The sequence below is a fragment of the Schistocerca piceifrons genome, chromosome 3, assembly GCF_021461385.2.
Source record: "Schistocerca piceifrons isolate TAMUIC-IGC-003096 chromosome 3, iqSchPice1.1, whole genome shotgun sequence".
Lineage (NCBI taxonomy): Eukaryota > Metazoa > Arthropoda > Insecta > Orthoptera > Acrididae > Schistocerca > Schistocerca piceifrons.
The window spans coordinates 842,170,691-842,185,244 of record NC_060140.1 but is presented as its reverse complement, the minus strand read 5'-3'; the positions used below and the strand labels follow the sequence as shown (position 1 = coordinate 842,185,244).

At 44.4% G+C, this 14,554-nt stretch overlaps 1 protein-coding gene across 1 annotated transcript in view; it reads left to right on the top strand.

Moving 5' to 3' along the window:
* The first annotated feature begins 2,299 nt into the window (after window positions 1-2,299).
* The window catches only part of LOC124787927 (sensory neuron membrane protein 1-like), a 355,132-nt gene continuing 342,877 nt past the window's right edge, over window positions 2,300-14,554 (top strand). The window contains exon 1 of the mRNA XM_047254915.1: window positions 2,300-2,502. Within this exon, the coding sequence (XP_047110871.1) occupies window positions 2,365-2,502 (138 nt within the window). The 5' untranslated portion in view covers window positions 2,300-2,364. The remainder of the gene's footprint in view (window positions 2,503-14,554) is intronic.

The window sequence follows — 14,554 nt, the reverse complement described above, 5'->3', positions numbered from 1 at the left end:
TCAAGATATCAAAACAAGGTTTTTCGAAAATGGTAGTAGGCAAAGAGATGCGTATTTTGCCATATTATTAATACTCAAAACTTTTTTACCTATCGAGTTATGGAAATAAACAGTTTTCTGTCATGAACAGTGTTCTTTCTTAACCATTTAATATCTCGCCAAAGAAGAATACTGTGGGACTGAACACGTTAATATTTATGAATTTCATGTGAGATACTTAGTCTCAGTCGAAACCTGTTTGTTGTAATGTCGCAATATGTAATCGTTTAGAAGCTATTTGTTTTAATTACTTCAGCTTCCATCGCGACCTTTAGTTTACTCACGAAGTTTATAATGCGACACTATTGAAATGGTCTTCGTATGGAAGCGTCCGGTTATTTCAGTTTCTTTTATTCTGGGATACTAAGTACGAGGTATACTGCGTAACTGCCTGTCATCATCTTCAGAGGTCACACATTGTGTAGAAAAATACAGCACACTATCTGAGCGTTCTCACTGATCAAAGACTCATTGGTGTTCATGTAGGGCCATAATTAACTTTGATATGTCTACTTTTCTGACCACAACTTGACTGACAAAATACCGAATATACTTTTGATTGGCCTTCATGTGGTCTTCAGTCCGAAGACTGGTTTGATGCAGGTCTCCACGCTACTGTAAGCTGTGAAAGCATCTTCATCTCTGAATAACTGCTGCATCCTACATCATTTTGAACCTGCTTACTGTATTCATCTCTTGGTCTGCCGCTGCAATTTTTATCCCCTCACACTATGAAGAAATTCTTCTGTTCAGAATTCAAAGCGCGAGGATAACTGCTAAGACTTTTTAATTGCGTGCGATTCAAATGCAGAATGGATTACTGCCTAGTATTAACTGAGTGAACGCTGCTAATTCTAGAGAATAAGATCATATTGTTAACAATGAAGGACAATAAAGGAAATTGAGAGGTCAATGTTAAAATATCCAGACTTCTGAACATGTGTCGTGAAGAAGTTCGCGAACTTACGTTACTTATTATCCCAACTGCCCCTTCCTGAACCAAACGTACGCTTTGTATATGGGAATAGTTACCGCAAAACACAATGCAGTATGTCAAAAGCGATTTAAAATTAGCGGAGTAGACTAATGTTCGTGTTGGACCGTCAGTTACTGTAGATGCTCTGCCGACCGGAGTGGCCGAGCGGTTCTAGGCGCTCCAGTCTGGAACCGGGCGACCGCTACGGTCGCAGGTTCGAATCCTGCCTCGGGCATGGATGTGTGTGATGTCCTTAGGTTAGTTAGGTTTAAGTAGTCCTAAGTTCTAGGGGACTGATGACCTGAGGTGTTAAGTCTCATAGTGCTCAGTGCCATTTTGTAGATACTCTTCTAATGTTAGATGTATCAAGAATCAGTTTCTGAACAAGATCCTGAACATGGGTCTTCCATGCTAGCTATTTGAGCACCTGGGAATTTCGATTGTTCAGACTTACTAATTACGCACCCGTTCTGTCTGATCAAATTGTCAGTTTTGGCTGAACTGTGAACTGGTCGAGGAAACTATTGTGTGAGAGGTGTTTCCAGAATGACAAGGCGAGGTATTTTGGAGGTGGAACCTCCCCTGAATTGCCGAAATGCAGACGTCTACAAATAAGGACTACTCCAAGTCATCCGTCGTTGGAAAAAAAAGGTAGAGGACTAATACCATCAGTATAACAATAATGGCGTGTGACGAGGGCCTCCCGTCGGGTAGACCGCTCGCCTGGTGCAAGTCTTTCGATATGACGCCACTTTGGCGACTTGCGCGTCGATGGGGATGAAATGATGATGATTAGGACAACACAACACCCAGTCCCTGAGCGGAGAAAATCTCAGACCCAGCCGGGAGTCAAACCCGGGCCCTTAGGATTGACAGTCTGTCGCGCTGACCACTCAGCTACCGGGGGCGGACAATACCATCAGTAAGCTTCGTCTTTGAAGCTAGATTGTTTGGAGATGACAATCAACTTTTTTTACGATTCCCTTCGTATCACGTAGTATTTTAGATTAGGTTATTTGCTGTGAAGCTGATACTTCTACTTCGGGCACACAGGTGTCCAGTCGACGGCACATTTAATCGTGTGGACGCACGAAGCTGACAGCGACGCACTTTGGCGCATGTTAGAACGTCGGGAAAGGACCGGCCTTTCCTCTGTCGGTTATGCAGCCCGCAGCACACGCCTCTGCCAGTGACGTAACAGCGTACTGTTCGCGCGTGCGCACACCGCTCGCCGAGGCGGGCATCAGCTGTTGGCGCGGCTCGGCGGGCACCAGTCGGCGTGCGGCGTCGCTTGTGTGCTGTTGCTGTGTCGCGTGCTGTCTCCTTGTGTACTGTCTGTCTGTCGCGCGATGCTGTCGGCTCGAGTGTGCGGTTGCGGGCGGCGCAGCCTCTGGTGGGGTCTGGCAGCGGGAGCAGCCCTGCTGGCGGTCGCTCTGGTGCTGCGCTGGGCCGCCTTCCCCGCCATCCTCACCGCTAAGATCAAGCAGGTAGGCGGCGTAGTGTCCAACTGCAAGTCTGACAAGCGCCTGCGAATCGCCTTCGACTCCAAGTAGTTCGAAAAGACTTATACAAGTATTAGTTACTGCTTAGAATCCGTGGAGCTCGCACAGCAACGAAATATTTGTTTGCAATGGGCGACACCGATACTGTAAAACAAATAAAGAAATAAATAAAATAAAATTAAAAAATATATATAAAAATGTAGCCTAAGAAGAAAATAGGCGTCTAGTGTAGAGGCTAGTTACTGAAACGAAAAACTTCTTCTCTTGTTAAGTTACTATGTGAATTGGTGTTGTTGTGGTCTTCAGTCTTGAGACCGGTTTGATGCAGCTATCCATGCTACTCTATCCTGTGCAAGCTCCTTCATCTCCCAGTACGAACTGCAGCCTACATCCTTCTGAATCTGCTTAGTGTATTCATCTCTTGGTCTCCCTCTACGATTTTTACCCTCAACGCTGCCCTCCAATACTAAATTGGTGATCCCTTGATGCCTCAGAATATGTCCTACCAACCGATCCCTTCCTCTAGTCAAGTTGTGCCACAAAGTCCTCTTCTCCCCAATTCTATTCAATACCTCCTCATTAGTTATGTGATCTACCCATCTAATCTTTAGCATTCTCTGTAACACCACATTTCGAAAGCTTCTATTCTCTTCTTGTCCAAACTATTTATCGTCCATGTTTCACTTCCATACATGGCTACACTCCATACAAATCTTCCAGAAACGACTTCCTGACACTTAAATCTATACTCGATGTTAACAAATTTCTCTTCTTCAGAAACGCTTTCCTTGCCATTGCCAGTTTACATTTTATATCCTCTCTTCGTCGACCATCATCAGTTATTTTGCTCCCCAAATAGCAAACCTCCTTTACTACTTAAGTGTCTCATTTCCTATCTAATTCCCTCAGCATCGCCCGATTTAATACGACTACATTCCATTATCCTCGTTTTGCTTTTGTTGATGTTCATCTTATAGCCTCCTTTCAAGACACTGTCCATTCCGTTCAAGTGCTCTTCCAAGTCCTTTGCTGTCTCTGACAGAATTACAATGTCATCGGCGAACCTCAAAGTTTTTATTTCTTCTCCATGGATTTTAATACCTACTCAGAATTTTTCTTTTGTATCCTTTACTGCTTGCTCAATATACAGATTGAATAACGTTGGGGAGAGGCTACAACCCCGTCTCACTCCCTTCCCAACCACTGCTTCCCTTTCATGTCCCTCGACTCTTATAACTGCCATCTGGTTTCTGTACAAATTGTAAATTTGTGAATTAAAGATATATATACTGAAGAGCCAAAGAAACTGACATGCCTGCCTAATATCGCGTAGGACCCCCGCAACACAACGTGGCGTGGACTCGACTAATGTCTGAAGTAGTGCTGGAGGGAACTGACACCATGAATCCTGTAGGGCTGTCCATAAATCAGAAATAGTAAGATGGGTTGGCAATCTCTTCTGAACAACACGGTGCAAGGCATCCCAGACACGCTCAATAATGTTCATGTCTGGAGAGTTAGGCGGCCAACGGAAGTGTTAAAACCCAGTAGAGTGTTCCTGGAGCCATTCTGTAGCAATTCCGGACGTTTGGGGTGTCGCATTGTCCTGCTTGAATTGCGCAAGTTCATCAGCATGCACAATGGACTTGAATAGATGCAGGTGATCAGACAGGATGCTTATGTATGTGTCAACTAACAGAGTCGTATCTATACATATCAGGGGCCTCATATCACAACAACTGCACACGCCCCACACCATTACAGAGCCTTCACCAGCTTGAACAGTCCCCAGCTGACAGGCAGGGTCCACGGATTCATGAGGTTGTCTCCATACCCGTACATGTCCATCGACTCGATAAAATATTGACACGAGACTCGCCCGACCAGGAAATATGTTTCCAGTCACCAGCAGTCCAATGTCGGTGTCGACGGGCCCAGGCGAGGCGTAAAGCTTTGGGTTGTGCAGTCATCAAGGGTACACAAGTGGGCCTCTGTCTCCGAAAGCCCCTATCGATGGCGTTTCGTTGAATGGTTCGCACGGTGACACTTGTTGATGGTACAGGGTTGACATCTGCAGCAATTTGTGGAAGGGTTGCACTTCTGTCACGTTGAACGATTCTCTTCAGTCGACGTTGGTCCCGTTCTTACAAGACCTTTTTCTTTCCGCAGCGATGTCGGAGATTTGATGTTTTACCGGATTCCTGATATCCACGATACACTCGTGAAATGGTCGTACTGGAAAATGCCCACTTCACCGCTGCCTCGGAGTTGCTGTGTCCCATCGCTCGTGCGCCGACTGTAACGCCACGTTGAAACTCACTTAAATGTTCATAACCTGCCATTGTAGCAGCAGTAACCGATCTAACAACTGCGGCAGATACTTGTTGCCTTATGTAGGCGTTGCCGACCGCAGCGCTGTATTCTACCAGTTTACATATCTCTGTATTTGAATATGGATGCCTATACCAGTTTCTTTGGCGCTTCAGTGTATTTGAGGATACTTAGTGTCTACATAATACGAACTAAATGGTAAGATTTACTATATATCTTTTCCCTTAAAAATTCGCTGGTCATCAGATGTAAAATTAGATGAATGGCGAACATTTTGAGATGACGCAGTTTTAATATCTACTTCACTACAAAAGTTTTCTCTGTAATCACCTTTTCTAATATGTTGTGCACATTATACTGAATTAAGTAAAAGTTATAAAACATAAAAGCTTAAGTTGTGTAAAATCCGTACATATGGGTAGAAAGGGATGTCATTTCTTATAAAAGTATAATAACACATTTCACACATATTGTTGAGCAGTCGTCAGAAAACTAAATGCTTGACGCCAAAATGACATTTCCTTTTCTGTTTCTGCGGAAACCGCAAATTAAATGTCTCACGGTGCAGCAGATATAGGAATTCACTGAAGAACTGTAACTCTGCCGCTTGCAAAAAGGAAAAAAAAAAATACAATTAATACGATACTTCAAACTATTTGTATGCTTGCACCTGCCAAATGTGAAAAACGATAAACACTGCATTAAAATATGGAATTTTGGAGAAATTAGATTAATTGAGCTGTTGCATGTGTAGTACTAATGCAGGAAGTCGTTCAGTTGCTACGCTAAAATCAGTGCTTGATTTCAGCTTTACGTGAGTAAAACTGTAAAAGTCGTCTTCATTTCGCATAGTGCCCATGTTTGGTCCAGGCACGAGCTATTTATGTTTCCATAGTTTTCGAGCAGCAATTAGTGCATAGGAATGAGTACAGAACGGTAATCCTAGGGTCTCGGGGTTGAGACCCTAGACGGAAATATTTTTTTTTAATCACCAGTTTTTACGTTACACAGCAAATCAACCGAAACGTTACTCAGTGTATTGTGATTTATTAACATTTTTCCTAAAAGGCATGAAAAGGGAAGGCAAAGGAAAATTTGGGATTGCAAATAAATTTCTACGATTGGAATGTAAGGCGTACATGAGAAATTCGTGTATCAAATTAGATACTTTATTATTTTACATCTGATGATTTACACGTGCTGGGGTGATATTCATCACAAAAACTTTATGAACCATAGGGGGTCAAGCGGGAATATTCCATGGTGTCCCACAACGAATTTCGCATTTTGCCAACTGAGATTGAGCCAGAAAAGAAATTACTTGTTGAACGACCCTTGTAAATGGCGTATGTTTACAATTACATGGTTGTTTTAAAGTTTCTACAGAAATGCGAACTTGGTTTACGTTCATAAAAGGTTCTCTCTCGTTGCACAGTTTTTCAATAAACTACACGTAACGCATCATTTCATGCTTGATATTTCCTCCGACGATGATGCCATCATGCAGCGTGCTTAGTATCCATGACACAAGGCCGGAATCATCTTTACGTGGTTTGAGACGCATGATAGAGAACTCATGTTGATGTCCTGGTCGCAAAATTTGACTGATATTGACCCGATGTCACACGTGTGGGCCACTATCGGATGCCATATCCACGCCCAAAAACCACACAATCGCAATTTACAAAAATTCCACGACCTGTACGTATGCGTCTGGTGCCACGTGCCTCTGGAAACATACCTGGAAATTGCGGCATCCATGCCTTGCGGAATCACTGCTTTCTTGTGTTCTAAAGGTGCTCCAACACACCACTAAGTCAGTGGTCGTTTTTTTCTTTTTGTCTCAGTAGTGTGTTTCGGAGACGCATTCGTGGTAGTAATCTGATTATTCCATCTCGGTACACATGAAAATGGCCGATAATTTACGAAACATGTAATGTGTTGAATGAAACAACTCGTTGGCAAAGGCCGAATCGGTTCTAGGGGCTTCAGTCCGGAACCGCGCTGCTGCTACGGTCGCAGGTTCGAATCCTGACTCGGGCATGGATGTGTGTGATGTCCTTAGGTTAGTTAGGTTTAAGTATGTAGTTCTAAGTGTAGGGGACTGATGACCTCAGATGTTAAGTACCACAGTGCTTAGAGCCATTTGAACCATTTTTGAAAGGTCGAAAGTTTAATTGCTGATTGTGATGCAAAGTAGGCAGAGGTACACAGAAGAGATGGTGACTGCTTTAGCCGACAGTGAGGAGGAGGTTCCAGATGGTGCGGTCGCTTACCAATTGCCTTCTATCAGTTTTCGGTAGATTTCCTATAACTCTGATAGTTGACACACACACACACACACACACACACACACACGCACACACGCACACACACACACACGCACACACGCACACACGCACACACGCACACACGCACACACGCACACACACACACACACACACACACACACACACACACGGTGTAAAAATCATAAATAGAAGTTAATATTGAACATATACTTCGTTAGGTTGGCAACAAATAGGTAAACATACGAAAGAAGATGAAACACGTAATGGAGTCACAGTATTTACGCTGCGAAAAGCAGTGTACGACGAAATAATTGTATCAAGCGACAAAAGAACAATAGTCCACCACAAAAAATAGTGAGAAACATGGTGAACAGTGTGTGGAAGGCGAGAACACAAAGATGTGATTATATGGCACTGATAAAAGTGAGGAAACGCAGATCAGTAAATCGTAAGTAATTACTTTTTTTTACAAAAAATGGCGAAGTGAACTGTTTGATAATCTATAACTAACAAAACTGTATCGTTATAGATCTCACTGATGATGCCTTAGAACAGGAGAATGCGAAACGCGTATAGGATAAATAAAGGAACTAGCAGCAGGAAAAGGGAGTTTTATTTTCAAAACAAATATTTATATGCTTGCTGTGGCGAACGGCCACACAAAAAAACTTGTTATAATATGTGGTGTTCACCCACGGACGCCATGCAGGTACCTCTTGAAGGAGATAAGCATTTAAACATACAGTGTGTTTCAGAAGTGATGGCAAATATTCAGGGATATGACAGGAATGATCATTCGAAGCAAAAAAGTCAAATAAACGTGGCCTCTAAAACGCAAACCTTGAAAGCTATGAGCAATTCTTGATCTCCGACACTGTGAAACAAATCTTTTCTACTGAAAGCTCTTTGATTTCCATATTTTGGGAAGTGATAGTGTGGATCAAAAGAAGAAAAAAAATGTCCAGTAAACAAGCGAAGATGAACAAGTGCTCATAGCTTTTAAGGTGTGCATTTTAGAACACATGTTTCAAATGGCTCTGAGCACTATGGTACTTAACTTCTGAGGTCATCAGTCCCCTAGAACTTAGAACTACTTAAACCTAACTAACGTAAGGACATCACACACATCCATGCCCGAGGCAGGATTCGAACCTGCGACCGTAGCGGTCGCGCGGTTCCAGATTGCAGCGCCTAGAACCGCTCGGCCACGCCGGCCGGCAGAGCACATGTTTATTGGACATTTTTTTCTTCCTTTGGTCCATACTACCACTTCCCAAACTATAGAAAGCAAAGAGCTTTCAGTAGAAGAGATTTGTTTCACAGTATCGGAGATCAAGAATTGCTCATAGCTTTCAAGGTTTGCGTTTTAGAGCCCATGTTTACTTGCGTTTTTGCTTCGAATGGTCATTTCCATATCCCTGAATATCGAGATCATCACTTCTGAAACACCCTGTATACTCAGTAATGAAATTCGTCATAAGTAATTGATCACAGTTTGAAAAGAACAATGAGGTAAATGCCTACAACACTAGAGGAAAAAATGGCGTTTGTTATCAGTTGTTAAAGCAGTCAGTGGCTCAAAGAGGAGTTCAATATGCAGAACAAAAATTTTTAACTGTTTGTCCGATAATATAAAATGTCTGACAGGTTTTAAATCTAATTTAAAATCATTTCTCCTGGACAACTCCTTCTATTCCACTGCCGAATTTCTACTTAAAAACTGATTGCCAGTAAAAAATTAAATAAATAGAAACAAATAAATAAAAAATATTAAGTGTAGTTGCATGAACAGAGCTAAAAATGATGATGTGTGCATTAATGTTAACACTAATCATGTACACATGTCGTATGAACTGACTCGTTCCACTCCATTTCCATAAAAGAATCGTTCATATGCTCTATGGAACATGTAGGTAAGTAAGTAACTAACAAGGTTGTTAGCCTCCGCGAGGAAGGTTGTCTGTTAGTGCGGGCGGGTTCCAGTTTCGCGTACGATGTCTGTCCCGGCACACGGACTGAGCGAGCAAGTGTTTAACTTGAGTGTGTGGCTCCCAGGGGCCGGTGGACGGCCTCTGGTCCCCTGACGCCAGCAGAACTCGTTCCGTGAGCTGGGAGTGCGGCGGTAGCCATCCGTCCGTCGTCTTTGCCGTCTAGTTGGCCTCGCTGGAGAAAGCGGTCAAGATCAGCCCGTGCAGAACTCAACAGAACCCGCTCCAATGAACGTTATGAAACTACTGAGGCCGTTTCGCGGTTTGCGACATTCGCGCGGCGAGATTCCCATCTTCGGGTCTGTAGAACTCGAGGCAGATGTGCTGAGTGAGGGTAGAGATTTGCGATGTTGCCCACCGTCAATATTCATTTCTGTTTCAGTACCGATTTCTAAAAGTATTTGAGCGATAATAATCGTCTCCAAAACATCGACGTCAAATGATGAATTTATAGAATCTCGTGAAAAGCAACATACCTGTACAAACGCTTCTACACTACTGGCCATTAAAATTACTACACCACGAAGATGACGTGTTACGGACGCGAAATTTAACCGACAGGAAGAAAATGCTGTGATATGCAAACGATTAGCTTTTCAGAGCATTCACACAACATTGGCGCCGGTGACGACACCTACAACGTGCTGACATGAGGAAAATTTCCAACCGATTTCTCATACACAAACAGCAGTTGACCTGCGTTGCCTGGTGAAACGTTGTTGTGCTGCATCGTGTAAGGAGGAGAAATGCGTACCATCACGTTTCCGACTTTGATAAAGGTCGGATTGTAGCCTATCGCGAATGCAGTTTATCGTATCACGACATTGCTGCTCGCTAGATCCAATGACTATTAGCAGAATATGGAATCGGTGGGTTCAGGAGGGTAATGTGGGACGCCGTGCTGGATCCCAACGGCCTCGTATCACCAGCAGTCGAGATGACAGGCATCCTATCCGAATGGCTGAAACGGATCGTGCAGCCACGTCTCGATCCCTGAGTCAACAGATGGGTACGTTTGCAAGACAACAACCATCTGCACGAATAGTTCGACGACGTTTGCAGCAGCATGGACTATCAGCTCGAGACCATGGCTGGGGTTACTCTTGACACTGCATCACAGACAGGAGCGCCTGCGATGGTGTACACAACGACGAACCTGGGTGCACGAATGGCAAATCGTCAATTTTTCGGATGAATCCAGGTTCTGTTTACAGCATCATGATGGTCACATCCGTGTTTGGCGACATCGCGGTGAACGCACATTGGAAGCGTGTATTCTTCATCGCCATACTGGCGTATCACCTGGAGTGATGGTATGTGGTGCCATTGGTTAAACGTCTCGGTCACCTCTTGTTCGCATTGACGGCACTTTGAACAGTGGATATTACATTTCAGATGTGTTACGACCCGTGGCTCTACCCTTCATTCGAACCCTGCGAAACCGTACATTTCAGCAGGATAATGCACGACCGCATGTTGCAGGTTCTGTACGGGCCTTTCTGGATACAGAAAATGTGTCCAATGAATACCCGTTTATCAGCTGCATTTCTTCTTGGTGTAGCAATTTTAACGGCCAGTAGTTTAATGTCATATTTATCCATACATGTTATAAAAATAATTGTATGTATTTGTGTACGTATATTCCACATAAACTTCATGCTTCTAATAGAGATTTCAGGTAGTTTTGAGCTGTGAAGGCAGATTCATTTCAGTTCCAGTTTGTAAATTATTCTTTCCTTGTGCTATTTTAGATTGGTCACTCTATAAATCGAGTTTGGTTTCTGCGTTTTCCAGTATTTCCCACACTACATGACACAGATACCGGAGAAATGTGGACATGGAGATGTGTGGACAGTAGGATGTACCGTCGATTTCCGGTCACCACCTGTTCCAGGTAGTTACGGCTGCGGTCCATCGGCACGAAGGAAGGCCTTCCTCGAGCTATCGGAATCCACAAATCTCCGTTTTCAACCGTCGTGCCCGTATCCGCCAGCACATAAGGGGCTTCTGCACGTTCAGTATTTCTTAACAGCACTATTTGGTCAATCTTTCAATATACAGAAACCACCATCACACCATCGATTGTTACTTACGCTGAAGCGCCAAAGACACTGGTATATGCATGCGTATTGAAATACAGAGATATGTAAACATGCAGAATACGACGCTGCAGTCGGCAAAGCCTATAAAAGACAACAAGTGTCTGCCGCAATCGTTAGGTCGGTTACTGCTACTACAATGCCAGAAGATTTAAGTGGTGTTATCGTCGGCGCACGAGCGATGGGACAGAGCATAACCGAAGTAGCGATGAAGTGGGGATTTTCCCGTACGACTACTTCACGAGTGTACCGTGAATATCAGGAATCCGACAAAACATAAAATCTCCGACATCGGCGCGGCTGGAAAACGATCGTGCAAGAACGGAACCAACGACGACTGAAGAGAATTGCTCGACGTGAAATAAGTGCAACCCTTCGGCAAATTGCTGCAGGTTTCAATGCTGGGCCCAAAAAGTGTCAGTCTGCAAACCATTCAACGAAACATCATCGATATGGGCTTTCGGAGCCGAAGGCCCACTCGTGTACCCTTGATGACTTCACGACACAAAGCTTTACGCCTCGCCTGGGCGCGTCAACGCCGACACTGAACTGTTGATGGCTGGAAACACGTTGCGTGGTCGGACGAGTCTCGTTTCAAATTGTATCGAGCAGATGGACGTGTACGGGTATGGAGACAACCCCATGAATCCATAGTCCCTACATGTCAGCAGGAGACTGTTCAAGCTGGTGGAAGCTCTATAATCTGGGGCGTATGGAGTTTGAGTGATATGGGATCGCTGATACGTCTAGATACGACTCTGACAGGTGACAAGTATGTAACCATCCTGTCTGATCACCTGCATCTTTTCATGTCCATTGTGCATTCCGACGGAATTGGGCAATTCCAGCAGGACCATGCGACACCCCACACCTGCAGATTTGCTCAAGAGTGGCCACAGAAACTTCTGAGTTTAAACACTTTCGCTGGCCATCAAACTCTCCAGACATGAACATTACTGATCATGTCTGGAATTCCTTGCAACGTGTTGTTCAGAAGAGGTCTCTACACCCTCGTACTCTTACGGATTTATGGACAGCTCTGCAGGATTCCTGGTGTCAGTTCCCTCCAGCACTACTTCAGACATTAGTCGAGTCCATGTCACGTCGTGTTGCGATACTTCTGCGTGCTCGCAGGGACCTTCCACGATATTAGGAAGGTGTACGAGTTTCTTTGGCTCTTCTCTCTATAATTTATTACTATTTTAGTATTAACTGTATTCGCGACACATCTTGCACATAGTATGCACATAAACAATGAGATGCGTGAAAAACTGCCTCATCATGAATGACGTCTAAATTCATTACTACTTTGCTACTGGCTCTATTCGTTATAAATTTAGTGGACAGTGTCCACATGTGTCGTTGAATGTAGCTACAATATTGTATCGTTGTACGACAAATAGTTCAGCATGGCGTCAACGAGATATACTGTACCTGCTTGTGACGTCACACTAGTCGTCTTGTCCGCCATACTTCGCGAACGCTCGGATCTGTGCAGGGCCCAAGGGAAATCAACATTTAACTGAAAAGGTAGCCTCTGAAGGTCTTGACTTTGTTCTGGGCTCTTGAGAGTTTGCTTGCATTTAAAAGCGCAGTCAAGAATTATTAAAATCATCTGAAACAGTTACCCGCTTCCCCCCCCCCCCCGCCCCCCCCCCCCACCCCTCCCCCAGAGACGGCTGCTAGCGCTCGTAAGACTTGCAGTGTCATTGTGACGTCCGCTCCACGGCCAATATTTCTAGTGCTCCTCGGTTCAGGAGATATGACGTCCTAAACAGTGAGATGCTTCAAGAGCTGCTGCTGTTAGTGCACGACGTTTAAATTTATTACTACGTTGCTACTAGTTCCATTCGCAATACATTTTGCATATAGTATCCACACACGCTACTGAATGTGCCTACAATATCATATCATTGTACAACACGTAGTTCAGAAGGTACGGCGTTATAAGAAGTAAGAACAAGGCCTCACGCTGCATGCTATGGGCGTGGTGGCACAGCTATAAACTAATTCCCGAGGAACGCCGGGGTTTTCTGCTACTCAAACAATAAATACAGTGATAATCAATATAATATGTCTCACAATTTTTTATCTGCAGACCGTATAAATACGCCCATGTTCAGAAAAAAACAAAACACCTTGAACGACTAGAGGCAGGATGTTCATATTCACACGACACGTACATCAGTATGTTCTGCAGAAATGATTAGCATTTCAGTCACCTCGGTTCAACACGTGTCCTGTTGTCTTGTAGGCACAGGATCCGCCGTGGGACCTGATAACTTGTTCCATGTGTGATGGCAGCGACTCATGTAAGGCGCCAATGACCTCCTGTGTTATAGTCATCCAATTGCATTCACCTGGTTCCAAAGTTCATCTGTGCTTGTTGGCATTGCGTCACAGCGCTGCATCCATGGTTTCACCATATCCCATGCATTTTCGGTTGGCGACAAGTCTGGTGGTCTGTTGGGCCAGGGCAAAAGGCTGACATGCAAAAGGCTGACACCCCATTACACGAAGAAGGCACGTGTTCGAGACTGACATCCTGTTACACCAAGAAGGCACGTGTTCGAGACTGACATCCTGTTACACCAAGAAGACAAGTGTTCAAGACTGACGTCCTGTTACACCAAGAAGGCACGTGTTCGAGACTGACATCCCGTTACACCAAGAAGGCACGTGTTCGAGACTGACATCCTGTTACACCAAGAAGACAAGTGTTCAAGACTGACGTCCTGTTACACCAAGAAGGCACGTGTTCAAGATTGACATCCCATTACACCAAGAAGGCACGTGTTCAAGACTGACATCCTGTTACACCAAGAAGGCACGTGTTCAAGACTGACATCCTGTTACACCAAGAAGGCACATGTTCGAGACTGACATCCTGTTACACCAAGAAGGCACGTGTTCGAGACTGACATCCTGTTACACCAAGAAGGCACGTGTTCGAGACTGACATCCTGTTACACCAAGAAGGCACGTGTTGAAGACTGACGTCCTGTTACACCAAGAAGGCAAGTGTTCAAGACTGACATCCTCTTACAACAAGAAGGCACGTGTTCAAGACTGACATCCTGTTACACCAAGAAGGCACGTGTTCAAGACTGACATCCTGTTACACCAAGAAGGCACGTGTTCGAGACTGACGTCCTGTTACACCAAGAAGGCACATGTTCAAGGCTGACGTCCTGTTACACCAAGAAGGCACGTGTTGAAGACTGACGTCCTGTTACACCAAGAAGGCACATGTTCAAGACTGACATCCTGTTACAACAAGAAGGCACGTGTTCAAGACTGACATCCTGTTACACCAAGAAGGCACGTG